This window comes from Megalops cyprinoides, chromosome 4 (assembly GCF_013368585.1).
Source record: "Megalops cyprinoides isolate fMegCyp1 chromosome 4, fMegCyp1.pri, whole genome shotgun sequence".
Classification (NCBI taxonomy): domain Eukaryota; kingdom Metazoa; phylum Chordata; class Actinopteri; order Elopiformes; family Megalopidae; genus Megalops; species Megalops cyprinoides.
In genome coordinates this window covers 14,842,617-14,866,670 of record NC_050586.1, presented here as the reverse complement: position 1 = coordinate 14,866,670, position 24,054 = coordinate 14,842,617, and the positions used below count along the sequence as shown (strand labels likewise).

The window sequence follows — 24,054 nt, the reverse complement described above, 5'->3', positions numbered from 1 at the left end:
TAGAGAGCTCAGTGACTTTAAACGTGGCACTGTCATAGGATGCCATCTTTGCCACAAGTCAGTTCGTGAAATTTCTGCCCTGCTAGATCTGGGCCCCTTAGTTCTAGTGAAGGGTAACATTAATGCTACAGCATACAAAGACATTTTAGACAATTGTATGCTTCCAACTTTGTGGCAACAGTTTGGGGAAGGCCCTTTCCTGTTCCAGCATGACTGTGCCCCTGTGCACAAAGCAACGTCCATAAAGACATGGTTTGACAAGTTTGGTGTGGAGGAACTCCAGTGGCCTGCACAGAGCCCTGACCTCAACCCCATTGAACACCTTTGGGATGAATTAGAACGTCGATTGCGAGCCAGGCCTTCTCGTCCAACATCAGTGCCTGACCTCACAAGTGCTCTTTTGGCTGAATGGGCACAAATTCCCACAGACACACTCCAAAATGTTGTGAAAAGCCTTCCCAGAAGGGTGGAGGCTGTTATAGCTGCAAGAGGGGGGGGGGCAACTCCATATTAATGCCCATGGTTTTGGAATGGGATGTCCAGTAAGCTAGGTGTGATGGTCAGGTGTCCACATACTTTTGGCCATATAGTGTATGATAACCCCTGTCTGTACCCATGTTTATTAATTATAATGCGTAACAAAGCTCATATAAAATGCTTTTAAATGTGTGGGCGGCAGTGTAGCATAGTGGTTAAGTGGTTAAGGAGCAGGACTCATAACCGAACGGTTGCCAGTTCAATCCCCTCTGGGACACTGTTGCTGTACCCTTGGGCAAGGTACTTAACCCACAGTTGCCTCAGTAAATATCCAGCTGTATGAATGGATAACATTGTAAAGAACTGTAACCTATGTAATGCTTTGGATAAAAGCGTCTGCCAAATGAATAAATGTAAATGTAATAATTTCTTTAGTTTTACGTTAATCAACCAAATATTTAGAGTTTTATATGGTGTTTGAAATGCATGCCATGAATAAACTAGTACAATTAACCTAGACGATGGTATAGAACTGAATCGATGGATTTTTGTCTTTTGAAAGCGATAAAACAGTAGAAACGATGTTTGTGCACCAAATGATTGTATGACTGTTTAGGTTAGGCGTATTTGTTGTTTAATACAGGTACTTTCTGCTTCTGTTACATGGCTACATTTGAAATTGCCAGCAGCTGCTGAGCATAAGGAGTTTAAGGAATTAAAAACTGAGTAATTTATATAGCCTACTTTAAAATAGACCTAGTGCCCCCAATTCTGGTAAATTAAATCCCTTGCTGGTTATTGTGAATGAGGCATGAACAAGTCTGCGATGGGTAGCTATTTGGTGAAACAGTTCATTAGTCAAAGTAGGTGGTAGCCTAGTTTTTTTTTTTTTTTTGATAAAATTCAAGCCTGAATTAGCCTATTTACAATAACACAAAAATAATTGTAGGCTTTAAAAAAACAAGAAACAACAAAGCCAATCAACAGTTTGTCCTGTCTTTGTTGGTTCTTTTTTCAATGCTTTTAGGCCTATAGTGGTAGCGATAGTAGCGATAATACCACTATATCGCATATTAAGGGACAAGTAACGTTAAATGAATGAATAATTAAACACAGCGGTTTGGTTGCGGTATTACTGCAAACCGCAAGGTGGCATTCTTCGAATACCATGTAAGGAAATTTCTGTACCGCTGCAGAGGTATTGTACAGTATAGCAATCATGTGAATGTAAATGTTTTTTCTTTTTTTTTTTGCATTCGTTAGTTTCGCTAGTCTAGTCAGTCGTTCAGACTTACCCCTCTCAACTGGCTGGTCATCCATTTGTTAACTGAGCAGGATATTTATCTGTCTGCCTGCATAGCCTTGTCTCTCAGCCCCTTTGAACAAAAACAATCAATCTGTGGGAGACCATCCATAGTGTCACATCACTGTCCCAAACTCTGATTGTTAATTAGTTGTGTGCCTCTGATCCCATCCATTGTATATGGAGTCTACTTCAGGGAGTGTCTTGGTATTGTGATGAACGGCACTGTCCTTCTGTTGCTTATATTGTGTTGTACTTGTGCTAAATCATTCGGTACAGTGCATCATGTAAAAGTGGTTACACTACTAATACAGGTTGTTAGTATCTTTGTACCACGTTGGATCTGACTGATTAGCACAACATAAAAAGCCATAGGATCTGTAAAGCCTCTGAAAAGTGTATGTGTATCTGCACTGTGTTGTAGAAAGCCATGGAGGACAGATAACACTGCTTTCACTTGCTCTCCCAAGTTGAGGATCCTGTATAGATGGCAGGTCAATACGCTCCTGACTCCCTTTTTTGAAGAACAGTGTGCAGTGGAGGGGGGGAGTGGAATGGGATGCAGCCGTGTGTGCACAGACAGTATGCTCTCCGCTGTTGGACTCATCCCTGGAGATGGAAGTGGGACAGCCAAAGGCGTCCCCATCTGCTGCAGTTTAAAACATTCATTGCTCAAGATTCTCAGGTCGGGACAGTACATTGGGTATCGACTGAGGCTTAGCTAGACCCAGGGAGGTGACCTAACCATGGCTTTGCAAGCCAGGAGTTTGAAGCTATCCCAGAGAACAAGAACCAAGTGCAGAGAGGGAGAAGGCATCAGGTGTTGAGCAGTGTCTGCAGGTTCTCACTCTGTCATACCATTTTGTTCTTGGTTATGTAACTGAACACTTCAGATTATGAAACCCCGTGTGTTAGGTCAGAGGGCTTGACTGATTCCAAACCTGTTTCTTAAGCATTTCTCACCTCATTGTTCAGTGTTCTCTCCACCCTAAAATAGCTGTGGCTCAGCAGTGTTGTAGTAAAAATGCCATCTAATTTGAATTCAGCTGAATGTCATCATTCGACGTGCGTAGCAGATGGGAAACCGATTTCTCATCCCTTATGCCCAAGCATCTTTTATCTTTAATTATCAGCAATTTTTTTTGCAGTTTGTGATTCATCTTCTGAATGCAGACACTTAGAAGGGAATGAGTAACCACATCCTAAATGGCAGGTGCCGGTTAGTCATTGATATGCCATCAGATCTGTCGTACAGCCATCAGCGCCTCTGTTTGTTTGCGCTTTGCGGTTCATTATTTCCAATCGTCTCATGGTTCTGGAATGCTCAGAGCAGTATTTGCTTTAATTGTACGTTTCTGGTGTGGTGCAGTTTGGGCTGCGTTTCAGGCCACAGCCCCGCCCCATTTCATTGCGTTGAGCATAACCGGAGCTTGCTTTTTCAGAACGGCGTTTAAAGTGACACTTCGAGGTTTTATTTCTTCAAGCTTCTGACGATCAGTGCCAGAAAAATGCGCATGGTCCGGGAAGAATGTGAACGCGCGAGGTCGTTGGTGAAAGCATTGTGTTCAGTCTCGCACACGTCACACGCTCCCCGCCCTTGTTTTCCTCTTTTTTTTTCCTTTGAGAGGACCCACCTATTGCAGTGTCTGTCTGCAAGGCTCTGCTTAGCCAAAGCAGCATATCATTTAGCTGTACTCTCTGTTCTTGCGGACAGTCTGTTCTCTTGCCTCGCCTCGAGACCCAGGCTCCCTCTCCCGGTGAGGACCTGAACTGAATGTGCGCGAACGAGGTGGGGGTTGCACGGAGATTTGCTTGGACGGAGGGGTGTGGCTCCCTTCCTTTTCGATCTCTGCCTCCCCACCCGCGGGTCCTTTTATGTTTTTGTTTGTGTAAGTTATGCTTGCCTCAGCAGCTTTATTGAGATTTCACTTGTGAGGACAAAATAAATGTGGAATAATAGGAGGTTAGCTGTTTCATATAGCTGTAGTTGTGAAATGTTAGGGGGGTGTGCACACCATATAAAAGTAAACTATAAGTAAAATGTATGGATGTGGACTGAATGTTGTGGAGAATTTGATCCTCTGAAGGTCTGATACCTGTCCCTCTCTGAAAAGTTGTTTCCTCCAGTACTGGATACATTGGAGATTATGAAAACTAGTCCTTCCTTCCCACCAGGGGGGGGCCCCACCCAGTATTATTTTTTTGTGAATAACCCTCCGTCTCCCTTTATACTGTGTGCCTCAGTGTAAGCTGTGATGTCCCTTGTATCATTCTTTCATTTCAGTCTTGCTAAGGTTGGTATTAGTCAGTCTTGTGCAAGTGTGAACTAACCCCCCCCCCCCTTCCTCCCTCCCTCTCTTTTCAGTCTTGGGACATTTTTTTCCGAAACGCCAATGCTGGCGCCCCCCCGGGCACAGCCTACCAAAGCCCTCCCCCGCTGGGTGTGAGCCTGTCCGGACTGACGCAGGCGCAGTCCCTGGTAGGAGCTCAGCCCAATGTGGAGAAGCTGGTGGAGGACCACTTGGCTGTGCAGTCCCTCATCCGCGCATACCAGGTTAGACCAGGGTTCCGTCACACTCAGTCAGGAGGGCGATGGGCACCATGCAGAATGTAGCTCATGTTGCATGTTTTTTAATGCTGAGAAAAAGGATTATCTAGCTGAACATCCAAAGGGTGAAGTGTCCCTCATATATGAATTATTTATACAGTCTGGCATTAATGTTTCAGACTGGGGTTGGGTATCTAAAGAAATGGTCAGGTACTCTGTTTACTGACTGTCCTTACTATGTGAAGTTTGATTTCATTTTGTCTGAACTTTAATTTTTTGAGTTGCATTAAGTGTATGTAAATGTAGAATAGTGTATTTTGTTAGTCTGTGTTAAGTGTAAAGTGTCTACTCATGCTTATTGATTTAATTCAAAATTGCATTACATTAACCAATTGAGTATCTAAATTAGGTGACACTTTTTAGAAGAAAAAGTAGATTTTTTTATCATGAGACAATTGATTTTTGTTTTGACGTTAAAATGTTTTTGAAAAATGTTGACGTAATGGATTATAGCATCATGCCATTCTACCATCATGAATGCAGATGACACCATTGTCGAATTTGTAGTCTTGTCTCATACGTGTAAACATTTTATGCTTTAATAAAGTGCAGACCTTCATTCATGGTAAGTTTAACACAAGTCACATTGACATTTTGTATTTTATTTCCATGACAAATATTCCAGATCAAGTTATGAATGACAATGCATCCCTTTTAGTTCCTTATAGTGTAATCATGAAATAAAACATTTTGAATAATTTTAACTCTTCAGAATCGTTTTTTCCCAGTTTTTCTTGAACATTTCTGTTAGCATGTGACTGCTGTTGCCTTGTTTGCAGGTGATGGGGCATCACAATGCCAAACTCGATCCACTGGGCATCAGTTGTGTAAATTTTGACGATGCCCCAGTGGCTGTTGCGTTTCAACACGTTGGTGAGAAATGTTCTTCCCTAGCTGTTCTGTGCAGACTGATAACGAACCTGTTTGTGTTAATGTTGCTTTTCCCCTTCCCTCCCTCTCCTCTCCTTCTTTCTTTTTTTCTTTCTCTCTTTCTCTTTGCTTCTTCTGTTATTTATCTCAATTTCCCGCACAAAATGTCTGTGCTTTTGTTCAATCACAATCCCTCCCCACCCCAACACCCCCCCCCCCTTCCCGTGTGTGTTGGCTTTCTCCTGGACCCGTGTTCCTGTAGATCCGCGGGCACCATGTTGCTCAGCTCGACCCTCTGGGGATCATGGACGCCGATCTGGACTCTTGTGTCCCGACCGACATTATCACGTCTTCGGATAAACTCGGTGAGGGGACAGTCCTGCTGACGGCCTGACAGGTGACCAGGGAAGGGAAGGGGGACGGGGGAGAGAATGGACACCGACGCTCGAAGTGACGGTCATCCCCCGCCCCCCGCCCCCACCCCCCACCTCGCTCTTTCCCTCTCTCTTACTGTGACTGTCAGAGCTCCACCTCCTGGTGGCTGAAAACTCGCACCCTGCTCTCACGCCTTTCATAGCATCTCCCTCGCATGCATAGTTCTCTTCCAGTGCCTCTTGTGTGGAATTTTGCAATGGGTAAACAGCATAGGTACAAAGGACCGTGCCAGACTTCACTGTTAAGCCAAACTGCAAGTCTGGTTCAGTTGTGGAAAGTCTGCTGAAGAACTGCGACGTGTCCCTTTTGACACTGGGCTCTGATGTACAAATAATAATGACATCGAAAAAAAAAAAAAGTTCAGTCCAAGGATGGGTCACCTCCTTACATGGCATCCAGGATAATGGCGTTCCCGCTAACTCAAATTCCTCCCTCTTTGGGCTGCGCTGTTAATGCGTGGGAGTCCGGGATGGGTCACACGCGCTACAGAAAGCTGATCTTGGCATCGGATCATAGCGTGCAGCTAGCTCATGCCATCTCAACTGATGGCCCAGATAACAGCCTAAACTTCTCTGTTCGTTTCACATAGATTTACCCATTGGAAATATCCTCTATCCTCCGAATGTAGCCTCCTTTCATGGTTTAGTCTCGGTGTCCTGCTCTCTACATTCCATCTGATGTCTTATACTCCCAGCCTTAATCTTGACTCTGGAAGTCAGTTTAGGACACTTTTCTTTAGCTTATTTGGCTTGGGCCTTGAGCTACTCTAACGCCTAAAACTATTGCTGACTAATACAATACTTGGCTTTCACTCTCTAACATGCACACATACACAAAATACACACATTACTCTCTAAAACTTCTTGGCTGTATGAGAGCCTTTTTGTAGTGGTTGATTAGATAATAGGTGTTCTCTGCTGCCACTGATTGGCAAGTCTTCAAACGGATTGGTTTCTGTAAAAAGCTTGACCCACTGTTATTTTCACCATTAGGGTAACATACCTATGTAGGATTAGTAGGTAAAACTGTAGTACAGTGCCAAGTTGTATTCTAATCCGCAAATAATACTACCTGCAGTTCACTTCCTGTAACACTTTAAATGAAGCTATACTGCTTTTATAGATACAAGAGTTCAGAGCAAAGTACAAAAGGAAATTATGATCAAAGTTTTCGCCTAGGGCAAGTATGGCACATGCCATGACAGTTTACAACTACTAAAACAAGTTAACTGCTGCCTTTAATACCCTAAGACAATGTAATAAAATTAATATTGCTTTCCGGTCTTTCTTTCTATTAGCGCTGGTTTTGTAGTGTGCAGTTAGTGGAAGTCAGGGAGGGCAACAGTCAGACCTATGCCCTTACATTGCGGTTGGTCACATCGTTAACTGCAGGCGAGGGGGTTCACAGCTAACACAGGCCAGTAACAAATGCAGTGAATTCTCACATTGAGAGGAGCGTGGGAATATGGGATGTTTTGGGGGGCAAGAGCAGCGGAGGCCACATTAGTCCCCACAGTATCCTGCTGACATTGCTGTATATGCCTATTGGTAATTTCATTGGTGGACCCAGCCGTTAGGGGGGGGGGGGGGTATGATTTCCACAGAGCCCAGAGGTCTGCATTTTCCTCTATGTGTGGACAGAGTTCATTCCCAGAGTGCTGCCTTCTGTTCCACTACATTAAACAGGGCTTGAGACTGGCCTTCTCAAGACTGTTCTTTTCAGGATTTTTCAATGCAGTAGAAATTCTGTACTTTTTCAACGTTTTTTTTTTTCCAGATGTTGTGTGCTGTTGAAATTGTATGCTATGGTGTACCTCAACACTTCCCCTCCAAAAAACATTTAAGCATCCAAGTTCAGAAGTTCATCCACGTTCCAGCTCCTTGAGAAAAATTTTCGAAAAGGCATTGATGACAGCAGTGTCTGGTGATTCCAGCTTCATGTCGTGGTGTTGTTTCCACACTGTAAACTACCATGCCTTACCTGATGTGTTTATAGGGAGGTTGCTGTGACCTGCCCTAGTACTCCTTTGATGTTTGTGTTTTGACTGTAGACAAGTCTAGTCTGCCACGTCTGCACTTGATAGGTCGGTGGTTTCAAGGGATATAGATGGGTCTTTTAACAGATTTTGAACTTCATAAGCCTTCACTACATGTTTTTTTTCTGTTTTAAGGGCAAATATAAAGTAACATTTTATTAATCTTGACATTTATGTGTATACAGAGCAGAGATCAGCATGACACTTTGCCTTTCTGCTGTTCTGGAATGATCATATATTTTAATAGGAGACCTCTGGTCATATTCTTTTTGTTGATTACATGTTTATTGTATAACAGGTGCATTTACCATTCAGAGGAGGTGAAAAAGGTGGTACATACTGTTTTCCAGAACAGTATGTACCGTCTGAAATTTAGACTATTCCTGATCAACTCAAACTGTGCATTTGTGCTCTCAGAATTTTTACATATGAGGAGAAGTCCTCTCAACACATCTGTGCATCTGCAGGGTCTCTTAGGTACACTGTCATGGCCATATATATGCAGCAGTCACTTTCCTAATGTCACACTGTCTGCAAGTGAAGCTCTTATTCTGTCGCCACACTGCTCTCCATCAGTTCTTCTGTAAAGGGTCTTATATGTGTTAAGAACACATTTTGCTACCCAAGCTCTACTCCGCTTGCTGTACGAGTGGCTTGTTCTAGTCTCCCTGCACTTGTGTTTTCACTTAGAGTAGATATGAAAGAAGAGTGAAGACCCTGTGTCCTCCACAGAGTGCAAAGGAGTATCCATTAATGTGTCTATGGAGAGGTGGGAGACCACTCCACTGACTGTCCTCCACTTTTCACTGTAGGCATATCAGGCTGCACAGAGCTGGGCTTTTAATTAAGACCATTTTCCTCAGATTGCACAATGTGTGCCAGGGAGGACGTCAAGTGATCGGAAAAACCCTGATTGTTACACACTGCAAATGTATATGTTGGGATAGTATTTAGCCTAAAAGGAGATTGTAGAAATTCTGTCCCAACATACACCTTCATATTCCTTCAGACCCCTTCGCCTTGAATTTTTTTCCAGACAAGTCAGTCGCTTCTTGGTGGTTGCTGAATCCATTTTTTTCCTCTGAGAAAGTTGATTAGGCTTTTGTAATTCAGGAAGGAGGAGGTGGGATTCTCAGTTGCTTAAAGGGTACCACTGTGTAGAGGTGGTGAGCTTGGAGTCTGAGACAATGCCTGTAGTGCCTGCCATACTCAGTTCCGCTAGCTGCCCGCTGTTGCCTTTGTTGATGCGTACCAGGCATTGAGCTTTATCTGCCGTCTGCACGGCAGGTAGCGTGACGCTGCGGCTAGACTTTCGCGAGCCGAGCTAATGTGTGATGCTGCAAAGTAGGCCTTTTGGCTTCAGTGGAGAAAATGCGAGGCTGTAGTCGCGGGCTGCGTGTGTGTGTGTGACGCAGGAGCTCTTGTGTGGGCTTGCGCGTTTGGTGAACACTAGTGTTAGCATTTGTCCCTGTGTCCTTGATGGATTCAGGTAGTGGTAGCTAAGGCCCTTCAGGGCCTCTGGGTTACTAACCGTTTCGGGTCTCTCTCCCTTGCTGCCTCCTCAGACCTCGCGGTTTTCAAGGATCGTCTCAGTATTCTAACGGTCGGAGGTATGGACATGCACATTTCCCTGTCAGTCTGTCATTCTACCTGTCTTTCTTTCCTCTTTCCTCTTTGGTCTGTCTCTTTCTTCTTTCACACTTCTCAGTCTCTGTCTAATTCGCTCTCGCTTTCTCTCGCTTAGAACGGACAACAATAAATAAATAAAGTCACAGATATGAGTAGTAAGGTCCTCTGTTGAGGCTAGGCTGAAGCACAAGTGACATTACAGTGCTCTTTTCCATTTGGAAGGAACTGAGTTAATTTTAACTGAGGTTAATCTTCTCGCATCTAGTAGCTAGACTGGAGTTCTAGCCCCCCGGCGTGCCGTCTGGATGAGCAGAGTTGTACTTGTACAGCAGGCGTCGTGTTACAGGTGTATGCTTTCACTCTCAGTGACGCGTGTACCATAACTGCACCTAGCCTGATTTGTGCAACACACTTGTGTAAGAGGGGGCACTGTGGCTGAGAAAGCTACATTTGTGCTGGTGTGTCTATGCGGACCTGCTGCTTGACAGCATGCGGAATGCAAGCCAAAAAACAGTGCGGATCCAAAGATGTATTTATTTATTTATTTTCCCATAAATTTGTTTGTTTATCCATTTATTCATTTATCCATTTATTTATTTATTTGTCCGTTCCTAGGCCTGCCAGCTGCCTTGAAACAAAGAGACCATGTGAAAGATAATTAAAAACCCAAGGGGTCGTTTCCTGTAGATAGCCTCAGTTTGGGTGTGCGGGTCCTTGAGTCATCAATACAGGGGCTTTGTACGTTAGAGTCTCACTCAGCTTTCACCCCGAGCCTCTCCATCGTCTCTCTGTCCAGGTCGTTTGTTCACTAGAATAGATGCTTGTCTGTGGTAATGTTAGATGAGTAGATCTGTGCTACAGTCCTTTGTGGCTTTTGGCAGTAATCGTGTTACTTTTTTCAGCTTGTTTATATGGTCATGTGTTAACCTCTGGAAACAGGGATGGCTATTCCATGGTTTATCCCACTCGTTCCATTTGTGTCAAAATGTGTGGAGACATGGGTGTATCTCTGCAGTACCTGGATTCTTTAGCAGTGCCCTTTGAAACACAATAGTAGAGAAGTTATTGGGAACTCCATTGAAGCGTGCAGCACCAGTGATGGTGGTTGCTAGGAATTCATGTTCTGCCATGCTTTTTTTTCTCCATTTGAACCTTACCTTTTTGTGTCACCTTCTTTTACAGAGTCAGAGTACAAGTCATGTTTTAAAACATGTGCGAAACACTGGGACAGTGGTAATAAGTGAATTTTATTCTTCCCAAAAAAAAAAAATTTTTTAAAAATCATGTGCAGCACTTGCTTGCAGATCGACTTGTGTACTGCAAATGCACCTGGGCACTGTGTCGAATGCATTGTGGAGAGAGCAAGGCTTGAGGCACCATACCTCAGCCAGCACTGCTGGGAACATGAAGGCCCATGTCTTTGCTTAGGGCGTGTGCTAATGAAGTGAGCACGTGTGCCGATGTGCGGCCGCCGTTTGTCGGCTTTACGTAACCCAGACAGCTGACTCGGCTTCACCCCGCCAGTTGCTAGCTGCGCCGGAAATGATATCACAGGGTCCTCGCAGACCTCGGGGACGCTCGCGGTACAGGCACTTATGTAACTGCCGAAAGCAGCGTCCTTAATGCACTACGCTTTTAAACCTAATCCAGTTTGAGGCAATATCCACCCCGTGATCCTTAAACCAGGCAGTGGGTATTGATGGGAAGCAGGCCCGGTGTTGAGGGCCGTCTTTGGAACGAGTTTAGCGACTGATAGGTTCCCGGCGCAGGCCTGTCTTCCCCCACACCGCTCCCTGCTAGCTGGCTCAGTGTGAGTGAGTCACTGCAGTGCCGGTGCGGGGGGCCGCTGTGCTCAGCTTTCAGCCCCCCCCCAGCTTTAGGTGTCTGCTAGCCCCAGGAGAAGAAACTGGAACTTGAGACCTTCTCTTCTGCTTCAGCACGCTCGCTTAACTCGCGCAGATGTTGGGCACTTCCAGTTACATTTGAAGAAGATACACGCAGGTTTTGTGCCTGTTAATCTTTGAAAAACTCGGTAGAAAACCCTGCTTGTTGGCCACTTGGGCGTGGCTGTTCTCTTCTTATTCAGCGTTTGACCCTGTTGACCCTGTCTCCCCTGCCCCCCCTGCCCCCTGTTCCCTGTTCCCATTTCCTACACACACTCTCAATCTTCCTTTTTCTCTCTGTCTGTCCCCCATTTCCCTGACCCTGCTGATCTTTGTGTGGCTCTGAGTTTGGCAGTTTGGCTGATCAAGCTTCAGGTCTTAATTCCTGGCTGGGATCTCGCATTAAGCAGCTGCAGTGTTTTTTTTTTGTTTTTTCTTCTTCTTCTTCAATGAGTGAATTTCTGCCTTAAGCGAAAGCTAAAAATACTACCACCTACATATCAATTTCCATGTTTGGATGTATATAGATTATTGCATTGAAAATGGTGAGGTTTTGCAGATTTCTAAGTTACATGCACTCTTTTCTTGTGAGACATATTCACATATAGGCCTGCAGTTATTGACTGTTAAAGTGCTGTTTTAGTGCTGAAGGCCTATGTGTCAACTTCCCAGAGAAACACTTTGAATTGCTGAGGCGTTGTCTTCAACCCAGTACTAAGCCAGGAGAGTAACTCAATTCCTTGAAAGTGGGATATGGAAAAAAAAAAATTGGAATTTGAAATGTTGGTGTTTGGCTGTTTGCAGCAGTGTAATCACTGGGAATTTTTTTTGTTACTTTTGAGAAGAAGTGGCTTTCTTTGATAACTTTAATCTTACTTACGCTGCCTTGCTCTCCACTTGCGAAAGCAGTGTTTGTACTTAAGCAAGCGCCTACAGATGTAACTGTGTAACAAACCAGCTGCATTCTCCACATCTGCTTTACTGCGTGTCGTTACACGTGTTTGATGTGCAGTGTGTTCAGCACTTGCCTGGTAGTTGTGTGCGTTTATGATTGCAGCTTGAGATTTTTTGGAAATGGCAGTGAAATGTTCTCATCGGTTCTGTTTTGCGAACTGACGGCAAGATTATCACAAGAGATGGATATGGGCTGTGTTTAAGTCTGGCACAAACAATCCTGATCTGTCAAATCTGAGTGACCTTGAAGATTGTTCCACTTAAGTGGTATGTTTTGACACTTATGTGTGCCATGTGCACAGTGATTTTAACAGTGTGCATAACAACAATTCTGAGTCAAAAAGAATATAAGGAGCTTTAAAGCAGATGTAATAAACATACATAGGGATGAAGTGTATAATTGTACAGTATACAAAGAGGATGGGTACTATGATGTGAACAGTGTATCAGCTGTATAATGTGGTGCAGAAGGTTAATGTGGTCGTTATCTTAAAGGCTAACTGGAAGCCAGAACCAAGAGGGAGCTGTTCCATAGCTACATTGCTTGCTGTTTCACCCTCTAGTGGTAAAACATTGTTACTGCAATACTCACTCAGTGAGTGAGTTTTTCTAGGGCTGCCGTTGCTAGTGGCATCCAAAGAAGTTACATTAAAGTAGGTGTAAAGGCCAATATTGATTTATATAATGTGGTTAAGAAGCTAATGAGCCTGTTATACTCATCTGCTTCAGCTTAAGTGAAGACCATCAATTCTGTGTCCACACTACCTCCACCTCTGCTTTGGCCCACATGCCCTGAACCTTGGCAGACCTCCAATGAGCTCAAAAGTGAACGCACCCTCCCTCTATCCACTTATTATTCACATCAGGACGCTACACCGGAAAACTGTGGATAGTTGAGGGAACGGAATGTCACTGTCATGAGACTGTGTCTCAAACAGCAGCAGGAAGGAGAGGAAGAAATTAGGGCCTGGAATGGGGGTGTGGGTGTTGGGTAACATGGGAAGATTGGTGAAGGAAGTGGGGGGGGGGGGGGTCCATGCCTTGTGGAGGGCCACTGGTAAAGCAGGGTGCAGAGGGGTGGCAGGCCAGAAGAGTGTCAGATTTCCAGGTCAACTGAGGGTGCTAGAAGAAGGGTGTGGATCACGGGGTCACACAGCTGAAACCTTGGGGATAAGCAAGAGTCTGATGGGACAACTCTTTTTAGCTCACTCAAATTAATGGAGGAAGTGTGACGTGAAAGGAGATTCCTTATTCCACCGTAAGGCAGGGAGCCGTGCCAGGTGAAGGGGCTTATGGAGCTAAAGCAGAGCTCACCGGTGCTGTCAGGCTGAGGAAAACTTGGATCTCTAGGTTTAAGTCTGACCTCATCAATTTATTATTTTATCCTCCTTACTAAAACACATTGTAACAACAAAATGGCACATTAAGCATGAAGGATGATGAGCCAGTATTCCCTTTTTTATCAAAAATACAATAATAAAAACAAAATATATCTGTACAAGTTTAGACTTTACACACCTTCACAATGCTTACACAGGACTGTTAGAAGGAAATCAATCATTTTATTTTTATTTGACATGTATTACCGTGTTAATTCCGAGTCATAAAAATATTAACACTTTTTTTTTTTAATGCCACAAATAATGCTCATACTGTTTTGTTTGCTGTATAACCCCCTTTCCCCTCCACCAATGTCTAACATGTTCATCTGCGCTGTCCTATCCATCTCTTACCAATAATTCTCTGCTGCGTCTTGTCAATTTGATTTGTCACTCTGTGCCGTTTTGTTCTGCTGTACTGCATTGCCTCCATGATGGCAACGACGGTGCTGCTGCCGTGTTGACACTGTTTACCAATACTCTGCAACCTTGTGGTAATTTTGTCTTACTGTGTTTTGGTATCACAACCCCCCTGCTGTCCCTCCTGTCAATCTAACTTTTTTTCTGTTCACTCTTATTGTCTTTGTCGCTTGTGTTCTTGCTCCTCCTCCTCCTCCTCCTCCTCCCCCACTCCGGTTATTGGCACACTCTGTTCTCTGTGCTGGGTTGGCTTTCCCTACAACCGCTCACATCAACCCCATCACCCGCATCCTCCCGCCCTCTCCTCCCTCCTCCTTTCTCTGGCGGCGGTCCCCACCGCTCCCGCCCCTCGCTGACCAGGCTTCTACGGGCTGGATGAGTCTGACCTGGACAAGGTGTTCCGCCTGCCCACCACCACCTTCATCGGGGGTAACGAGAGTGCCCTGCCCCTGAGGGAGATCATCCGCCGTCTGGAGGTGGGTGCACCCGGCTGTATGAAGCTCCACTCTCACAAATCTATATGTATTCGTTACGTTACATTATTGGCATTTTGTTGGCTCTTATCCACAGCAGCTTACATAGGTTGCTGTTGTTACGTGTTAGCCATTTATGCAGCTGGATATTTACTGAGGCAGTTGTGGGTTAAGTACCTTGCCCAAGGGTACAACAGGAATGAAACTGGCGACCTTTTGGTTATGAGTCCTGCTCCTTACCACCATTCTACACTGCCACCCCCTTCTCTCTCACAAAACCCTGTTCCAACAGAGTGGACCTGTGTCATTGATTTAACCTCCGTTCAGACCCTTCCATTGGCCTGTGGAAGTATCCATAAATACATGTGCTGCCTTTCGGATGTCATCATGACAGCCTTGTTCTTTTCAGCCTTTAGGTCTGACCTTATGTATACCCTCACCCTACCTGCTCGCTGTTTCTGTAGATGGCGTACTGCCAGCATATTGGAGTGGAGTTCATGTTCATCAATGACCTGGATCAATGCCAGTGGATACGGCAGAAGTTTGAGAAGCCCGGGGTGATGCAGTTCACACTGGAGGAGAAGAGAACTCTGCTGGCCCGGATGGTCCGTTCCACCAGGTCAGGCTCCCCGTGCTGCGCTGATCAGTCCTGGTGAAAGTCTAACCTCAACACTCACTCACTTTAGAGGTTTAAAAAAAAAAAACTCATATAACTATATGTGATTATCCCTTTTAAAACAATGAATGAATAGATTGATCTCTCTGGTTTGTTGTACAATTCAGCTCACTGTGATGGGCATAGGATCACAAAATGTGTGATATGATTGGATGTAATCCTACTGAATTCATAGTGCATTGCTCACCAGTTTTTGTGAAAGCATTTTTGTACTGCTCTCCTGTCCAACTCTCTTAATTCTGAGTTGAGAGGCTGTCTCCATATTGAGGAGCTTTATAATATAATATATCTCTTCACTGGTAGTATTTGTATTTGTGCCACAGGTTTGAGGAGTTCCTCCAGAGGAAGTGGTCCTCGGAGAAGCGCTTTGGGCTGGAGGGCTGTGAATCATTGATCCCCGCCCTCAAGACCATCATTGACAAGTCAAGTGAGAACGGCGTGGAGAATGTCATCATGGGCATGCCACACAGGTTAGTGACTCCGTCAGGAACAATTGCTACACGTGCATTGGATGGAGCCCTCAAAACTCTTGTTCCTCATCTCTCCCCTGAGTTGGATTCTGCAGTTACAGTGTTTTACCACTAGCAGCTGCTGTTGAAGAGTTCTGAACTGTTTGAAATACGTATGAGTGTGAAGGGAAACTACCCCCTGACACATACGGATGGCATGGTCCACCTCTTGGCTGAAATGGAGTGGAAAGCACCCCCTGACACAAAAAGATGGTATGGTCCACCTTTTTGGCTGTAGTGGAGTGTTTTTATATGGCCTTGACATCAAGAGCTTAAGTCTTCAATTGTCAGGGCAAGCAGGCTGTTTTTTCTCTCCACTGAGCTGTAGTGGCAGGTTATCATACCTGGGCGGTTCTCTTGATGGAGTTGTCCGACTGAAAGCACAGACATTTTCATTTGGCGCACATTTATCTGAGGGCTCGCCTTCTTTCTCAGGGGTCGTCTGAATGTCCTGGCCAATGTCATCCGTAAGGAGTTGGAGCAGATCTTCTGCCAGTTTGACTCCAAGCTGGAGGCAGCTGATGAGGTCTGTCCATATCTCTGTTTAATTGGTGCTTCTTTGTTTTTCCCATGTATTCATGTTTCCTCATGTAATGATGGTTGTCTCTGACGCTCATGAAGGCTCTGACTATTACAGATGACAGCCCTTGCTGAGATGAACTGCACTGATTCAGATTAATTCTTGTTTTTCATTTGAATGCTGGGCTTTATTTTTACATTTAAATACAATTTTGCTAAAGGGCGGACAGTAATGGCCATGAACGTCTGCTTTCGGTAATGGATGCTTGTTCCGCAGACAAGTGAACAAAATTTAACAAAGAGCAATTTGCTGCAGAAACAAAAGTACTTCTGAATGATGTTGATGGGTGAGGGGCACTCATCTTTCTGCATCCCTCCCTGTCTCCCTTCTTTTGCCAGGGGTCTGGGGATGTGAAGTACCACTTGGGGATGTATCACAGGAGGATCAACCGTGTGACTGACCGCAACATCACGTTGTCCCTGGTGGCCAACCCCTCTCACCTGGAGGCTGTGGACCCCGTGGTGCAGGGCAAGACCAAGGCCGAGCAGTTCTACTGTGGCGACACCGACGGCAACAGGGTGCGGCCGGACTGCCTGTGTGTCTGTCTGTCCGCCAGTCTGGGACCGAATGCCTGCCTCTGCTAGTCTTTCTGTCTGTCTGTGGAGGCCTCTCTGTCCGCCTGGATATGTGTCCGTCTGTCTGTCAGAGGAATGCATATTAATTGAACCCATGTCATCCTTTTACAGCGGAGGGGTCTTGTCTGATGTACTGAACACGCATTTTCCAGGTCATGTCCATCCTGCTGCACGGTGACGCTGCGTTCGCTGGCCAGGGCATCGTGTACGAGACCTTCCACCTGAGCGACCTGCCCTCCTACACCACCCACGGCACCGTGCACGTGGTCGTCAACAACCAGGTCTGCCCCGGCCTCAGCCAACCTCACACCGCCCGCACGTTGCCCACGCCATCGCCGGACAGTGTCGCCGGACGGCCGCGCTGACGTGCCGTCTTCCCTTCTTCCCCGCAGATCGGCTTCACCACCGACCCCCGCGTGGCCCGCTCCTCGCCTTACCCCACCGACGTGGCCCGGGTGGTTAACGCACCCATCTTCCACGTCAACGCGGACGACCCCGAAGCCGTGATGTACGTGTGCAACGTGGCAGCCGAGTGGAGGGCCACCTTTCACAAGGACGTGGTGGTGGACCTGGTAGGCTTCGCGTGCCGGATGCAGGGCGCACAAACGCATAGCGATTACCATCAAGCAGCTTAGCGCCTGTGTATAAGAAAGAAGGGAAATGTCATCTCTTTACTCTAGGATTCGGTTAAGCAAAGACTTGATTGCGTCTGCAGGCTTACGCAGATTAAATACAGATTAGTGATATGATCCAATGCACCAAGCAGGCAGTTTCCTCTAAAACGTATTTGTCAGAGCGGTTGAGAGCAGAATCTGCCCTGTCCTTATTAAATGGCGCAGAAAGGATGGTGAAAAGTAAGCGGAAAGACGGCCTTTGTTGACTGCACTCTCCCCTGTTTGCGGCTGTGCGTGCGCACCTGCTTCAGGTGTGCTACCGGCGGAACGGCCACAACGAGATGGACGAGCCCATGTTCACGCAGCCGCTCATGTACAAGCAGATCAAGAAGCAGAAGGGCGTGCTGCAGAAGTACGCCGAGAAGCTGATCGCCGAGGGCGCCGTCACGCGGCAGGAGTACGAGGTGAGGGAGCGGTCGCACTGATCTAGAGTCAGTCGCTGCTGCTGCTGCTGCTGCTGCTCACCGTCAATGCTGTCGCCCCCTCTCTCTTCAGGAGGAGATCGCCAAATACGACAAGATCTGTGAGGAGGCGCACGCGCGCTCCAAGGACGAGAAGATCCTGCACATCAAGCACTGGCTGGACTCCCCCTGGCCTGGTGAGTGTCTGCCCCGTCCTGAGAAGGAGGGGCTTAAAGGGGTGAATGTGTGATGGCGCCTGACGGGGACTGACAGATGACCTTGTGCGTTTCAGGCTTCTTCACCCTGGACGGCCAGCCAAAGAGCATGAGCTGCCCCTCCACCGGACTGAATGAGGAGGACCTGACCCACATTGGGCAGGTGGCCTCCTCTGTGCCCGTCGAGGACTTCACCATACACGGAGGTGCGTGTGCGTGATCGCCCGCACTCACGTCTCTGTGTGCAGTCACCCACACAAATTGCTCGAATGAGAGCAGCCAAATGCTACCAGCTGAAAGACATTTAATGTGTTTCTCAGAGACACTGAAAATTGCTATATTGTGCTATCGTGCAGGATACAACTCAGACCATTTAATAGGCTTTGAGAAAGGTATTAAAGGTTTATCACTTGGTCAAATTCAGATGATCTCATGTACTTTTTGATATTATAAAGCCCACTTACGCAACCCACTTTATTGCTAAATGTCTCTAAAGTCATCATTCTGAGTGTTTGGTCAAATGCTAGAGGGGGTTGAAACAACCATCCATCTGAAACAGTAGTTGTCAGCTCAAGCTTTTATTTATCCAGTTAACCAAAGCCAAACTATATGGACTTTACACTGTTAAACTTGGTTCTTACCAGGAACAAACAGCACTGAAGATAACACCATTATCACCAATCATCCAAAATATCAGTGTGCTGTGTGCATAACAATAGCTACCACCCTCTGCTACACACTACGCTTGTGATTATTAAGTATGGAAACAAGGTGTGGGTGAACTGAAATTCAGTCAGCAGCCGTGTGTGTGTGTGTTTGCATGCTCAGGTCTGAGCCGTATCCTGAAGGGCCGTGGTGAGATGATTAAGAACCGCACGGTGGACTGGGCGCTGGGAGAGTACATGGCCTTCGGCTCGCTGCTGAAGGAGGGAATCCATGTCCGGCTGAGTGGTCAGGACGTGGAGAGAGGCACCTTCAGGTACAGTCCGAGTTTGTGTGAGGCCTGCATCAATTGTAACAAAGTCTGACCCTGTCCCTGAGGAGCAAGAGTATACTACTCTGCCTAGGTATGTGCCTGCCCTTTGCAATCTTATGTAAATGTTTTGATATTATGCTCAGCTATTCCTTATCCTATTCCTCAGTGAATCCCCCTTTATTCTCTACCACTTATTCTGTGCATTATGTCAAATGTACTCCCTCTCCCACAGCACTATGGTTCTGTAAATTTTTAAGCGAAGCCATTTCTCTTCCCTGGCTTATTTTGTTGATGACTGTTTTCCCATCTCTTTATGATTCTCTCTTTCTCTCCCCCCCCTCTCTCTGTCTCTCTCCCTCTCTCTCCCCCCCTCTCTCTCTGTCTCTCTCCCTCTCTGCAGCCATCGTCACCATGTGCTGCACGACCAAAACGTTGACAAGAGGATCTGCATCCCCATGAACCACATCGGCCCCAACCAGGCCCCCTACACCGTGTGCAACAGCTCCCTGTCTGAGTACGGCGTGCTGGGTCAGTCTCTCCACTCCCCCTGGGCCTCCACTGGAGAGCCTCCCCCCACCATCCCTCCTCTCCAGTCTTTTCCCTTGGGTTTATAACCTGTTTTTTGGACACGGCTAGGTCTTTCCCTTTGTCTCTATTTGTCTTGTTCTCTCTCCACCTCCGTGGTCAGGATTCGAGCTGGGCTTCGCCATGGCCAGCCCCAACGCCCTGGTGCTGTGGGAGGCCCAATTCGGCGACTTCCACAACACGGCCCAGTGCATCATCGACCAGTTCATCTGTCCCGGCCAGGCCAAGTGGGTCCGTCAGAACGGCATCGTGCTGCTGCTCCCCCACGGCATGGAGGGCATGGTGAGCATTCTCTCTCCCTCTCTCTCTATCTCACTCTCTTTGTTATCTCTATCCTGCCTCAGTTTCTTCTTTGGTACCCCTCTCTCTTTTTCTCCCCCCTCTCTCTCCCTGTCTGTTGTTATTGCTGTGGTTTGTTTGAACACAAAAGACTGACAGAGGTAGTCATTAGTTGGGGTTAATAGTTTGCCTGAGGCAGGTATCCCTGCTGTCAGGTTAAGGGTGTTTACATGTAAGAGCTGAGCCTTCTCTCTCTCTGCTCCAGGGCCCAGAGCACTCCTCCGCTCGCCCCGAGAGGTTCCTGCAGATGTGCAACGATGACCCAGATGTGTTCCCAGTAGGTCACGCCCTCATTCTAAGCATCACTTCGTGTGAGCTTTACCAACAAGACATCTGTTGCTTTCTTTCTTTCATTTTCTTGCCTTGTGGTTTTCACATTCAGATAATCATCCAGTTAAACTGTGGAAGTCTTCTGTAACGAGGACCTTTGCCATTGACTTTCTCTTCTCCTTCCTCCTGCCCCACCCCGCCCCCACTGTAGAAAATCACTGATGACTTTGCTGTGCGTCAGCTCTACGACTGCAACTGGATCGTGGTGAACTGCTCCACGCCTGCCAACTACTTCCACGTGCTGAGGAGGCAAATCCTGCAGCCCTTCAGGAAGCCTGTGAGTCTGGCCTACATGCAGGGGGGCCACAGGCCTTTTAACATGCCTGTCTCTTTACCCCCCTGACAGTTGTCTCTTTACCCCCCTGACAGTTGTCTCTTCACCCCCGTGACTGTTGCCTCTTCGCTCCCTGACTGCTGTCTCTTCACTCCCTTGTCTTTTCTATCCACAGCTCATCGTTTTCACCCCCAAGTCCTTGCTGCGTCACCCTGAGGCCAAGTCTAATTTTGATGACATGCTGCCAGGTGAGAAGGAGAGTGTGTGTGTGTGCGTGTCTGTGCGGTGGGCGAGAGGGCTGAGTGTTACCTTACGAGCGTGAGGTTGTGCGCTCTGCACAGCCCATGGTTTTGTCCTGTTTGCTGGGTTCGTGCGTGTTCGCTGAGCCCCTGATGTGTGTGCGCGTATGTGTTCCGTCCGTCCACCCAGGCACTCACTTCCAACGCATGATCCCGGACGAAGGCGCCGCTGTGCAGAACCCTGCGGGAGTGAAGCGCATCATCTTCTGCACAGGGAAGGTCTACTACGAGCTCACCCGCGAGCGCAAGGCCCGGGGCATGGAGGACTCGGTCGCCATCGCTCGCGTCGAGCAGGTACACCCAAACACGGAGGCGTGCGGTCGCTCGCTCACACACACACACACACACACACACACACACACACACACGCAACATCAGACTGAAGTGGTGAAATTCAGAAATGCTGAATGCTCGTCTCTGACTGTTCGGTCACTTGCGTCCCCCAGCTGTCCCCTTTCCCCTTCGACCTGGTGAAGGCCGAGACAGAGAAGTACCCTGAGGCAGATCTGGTGTGGTGCCAGGAGGAGCACAAAAACCAGGGTTACTACGACTACGTCAAGCCCCGTATGCGTACCACCATTGACCGCACACGCCCCGTCTGGTAAACTCAGCAGCCCTTTCGTCTCCTTCCCCCTTAATTTCTCTCTCCACCTTCAGCTAATGAGGGCATGGGCCCGTAAATGGAAAGCCTATCGACGGTAACCTGTGTCGTCTCCCCCCTAATTTCTCCTTCATTGTGGGGGTTACTTTTGTCTTTTGTCCTTCTCTGTGTTGTGCGCTGTGTGCTGTGCATGTGGCTCAGGTCCCTGTCACTGCGCTCTCTCACCAGTGTCTCCCCCTCCCCGTCTACAGGTATGCGGGCCGTGATCCCGCTGCTGCTCCGGCCACCGGGAACAAAAATACTCACCTGCTCGAGCTGAAGCGCTTCCTGGACACTGCCTTCAACCTGGACGCCTTCACGGGCCAGGTTTAGAGTCCCCTCCTCGCCCTGTCCCTGGGACATGGGGGGCACCCTTGCCCCTCTGCTGCCACCATCACCCACCCCACACTGCAGAAACCACTTCCTCCGTCCCATTCGTACAGACTCATAGCCCGTGGACTCAGCGCTCAGAGCAAAAGTCTCTCCCCCCCGCAGTTACGCTGAGGCCTGGGTAGACACCATTGCCCTCAGCAGCGCACTAGCAGTAGTCATGTGTTACTGTAAACAGCCATTTTCTCCATAAAAGACACTGACTTCTCCCCTCCGTACACAATCAGTAGCCTTTAGCCGCTAGGACTGGAGTTTCCGCTGTAGATGACGATCAAACCCAAATATCCAAGACGGTATATAACTACAGATACCGTAACTGACCGCACAGTACGTCTGCCTTTTTTCTGTTTGGCTTTTAGAATATATTATATCACTGGTGACGCTCCACTGACTGGCTTTGTGCCACCTTGTTCTGTATTGGTTTGTGTTGTCTAAAGCTCCACCTAGATAACGAAAGCACATACCTGTGGAGGTTCTTTCATTTGAGAGCACTGCATCTGATTCTGTTCTGGTTTTCTACTGCAGTAAAGATGTTTCAAAATCTGAGGTGATCGGAATCACTGTGGTTATTTATCAGGAGACTTGTGCCAGCAGGAGAAGTACAGTTTGTTCATTGATCACTCAGTTCCAGTAGCAAAACCAGGGAATCTGCAGTTTTGTGGTGAGCCCTAATCGGTGTGGAACTATGGGACTAGTGATGTCTCAGTCCTGCTTGGCTTTTGGTACAAGCGATTGCGATGTGATAGCTGGTGAGGAGGACCTCAGGTCCTCAGGTCCTCTCCTGCTTCACTGAACCTATCACGTCATTCTGTCATGTTGCTCTGAGCGCAACATGGGGAAAACCCCCCACCCGCCCTCTAAGCCCCCCGCTTCCATCGCACTGCCCCCGCCGCAGCATAGGGCTGAATGCTACTGAAAATATCCACTTTCATCAGTAATGGTTTTAGTTTCTTTGATAGATTTTTTTCTTTTCTTTTTGACTGTTAGTATCAACATTCATAAATGTCAATGCTTGTTAAAAGAAGTGATGAATTCAGGAACGAGAAATGGTGGGATACAGTTTTTTACAGGAGTTGACAGAAAAACACAATGCAGACAGGAGGTTTGCTTTTCTGTTTTTTTTTTTTTTTTTGCTCATACCATGTCACGCACATTTTGTCTCTCTTGCACTGTTGCTGAGAGGGACTGAAAGTTTAAAGATGAAATTAACTTATACTTTAACTACACTGTGTGGTCTCGCTGTCTCTCTCTTTCTCTCCCTCATATCTACAGACACACAAATGCGCACACACACAGGCACGTTCACACTAGAGGTGCCATTTGTATATTGTGAATACAGGAGCACTATGGTGACGTCTGTGTCTGAGGTGTGAGACTTCACAAGCACTCCCCCTGTCATTCTCTGGAGTAGGCAGAGCAAAAGCTGATCATTTAACTCTGATTTGTTTAGTCCTCTCTCTCAGTAGTATCATGGTCCAGACTGATTCAGCCTCCTCAACAAAAACTTTTTTTTGGATAAAGAACAGAAGCCATGGCCTCTGTCCTTAGCTTCATCTCTCTATTATCTTTCTTCACCTCTCTCTCTCCTGTGCCAAAAAAATGGTTTAATTGTAGTCGTTAGGAAATAAAAATGATTTATGAAAGCTGGGGAAATGAAAACAGTTTTCTGAACGAAATGGAACCTTTTAGAAGCAAAATGAACTCTGAAACAATGAAATCTCCGTTTGGATCTCTCTGGGACAAAGCAGCTGATTTATTTATTTTTTGAATGGGCAATTTAGCTTTTCCACTATTATTTTGCTTCATTCAATAAAGATATTATCTTCTCATTTTTGTGAGTTTGTGCATGATCTCAATAAATCCAAGCAATATGAATTGTTAGTTTCCCCATTCAATGTAAGCAGTACTCACATAATGCTGTTTGAACTATATCAGTATAATTTTGACACACTGTGTGTAGGTTGTGTAAATCCTCTCTCCTCATTTGTCAGTCTAATATTGAGGCCCACCTGATGGTATTGGACATATGCCTCTAAGCACCCCAGGTGTTGCCTCCAGATAGTGGAAGATCAGTAAGTTATTAATATGTAACATGTCACTGGTACACTAATGTATATGGTAGCAC

The 24,054-nt window shown here is 46.7% G+C and overlaps 1 protein-coding gene across 4 annotated transcripts in view; it reads left to right on the top strand.

The window, feature by feature from the left end:
- The window catches only part of LOC118775961 (2-oxoglutarate dehydrogenase, mitochondrial), a 33,710-nt gene extending 11,235 nt beyond the window's left edge, over positions 1-22,475 (top strand). The window contains exons 3-25 of one of the 4 annotated variants that reach the window (XM_036525955.1): positions 4,146-4,334; positions 5,521-5,623; positions 9,294-9,338; positions 10,540-10,590; positions 14,354-14,469; positions 14,931-15,085; positions 15,466-15,612; positions 16,087-16,177; positions 16,570-16,749; positions 16,959-17,087; positions 17,199-17,378; positions 17,732-17,884; positions 17,976-18,078; positions 18,174-18,302; positions 18,925-19,075; positions 19,473-19,600; positions 19,761-19,939; positions 20,202-20,273; positions 20,478-20,603; positions 20,776-20,848; positions 21,030-21,193; positions 21,346-21,500; positions 21,752-22,475. In XM_036525955.1, the coding sequence (XP_036381848.1) occupies positions 4,146-4,334; positions 5,521-5,623; positions 9,294-9,338; positions 10,540-10,590; positions 14,354-14,469; positions 14,931-15,085; positions 15,466-15,612; positions 16,087-16,177; positions 16,570-16,749; positions 16,959-17,087; positions 17,199-17,378; positions 17,732-17,884; positions 17,976-18,078; positions 18,174-18,302; positions 18,925-19,075; positions 19,473-19,600; positions 19,761-19,939; positions 20,202-20,273; positions 20,478-20,603; positions 20,776-20,848; positions 21,030-21,193; positions 21,346-21,500; positions 21,752-21,872 (2,940 nt within the window). In that variant the 3' untranslated portion in view covers positions 21,873-22,475. Of the gene's footprint in view, positions 1-4,145; positions 4,335-5,167; positions 5,262-5,520; positions 5,624-9,293; positions 9,339-10,539; positions 10,591-14,353; positions 14,470-14,930; positions 15,086-15,465; positions 15,613-16,086; positions 16,178-16,569; positions 16,750-16,958; positions 17,088-17,198; positions 17,379-17,731; positions 17,885-17,975; positions 18,079-18,173; positions 18,303-18,924; positions 19,076-19,472; positions 19,601-19,760; positions 19,940-20,201; positions 20,274-20,477; positions 20,604-20,775; positions 20,849-21,029; positions 21,194-21,345; positions 21,501-21,751 lie in introns of all 4 variants that reach the window. The other 3 variants (XM_036525956.1, XM_036525957.1, XM_036525958.1) reach the window with 3 other exon arrangements.
- The last annotated feature ends 1,579 nt before the right edge of the window (positions 22,476-24,054 follow it).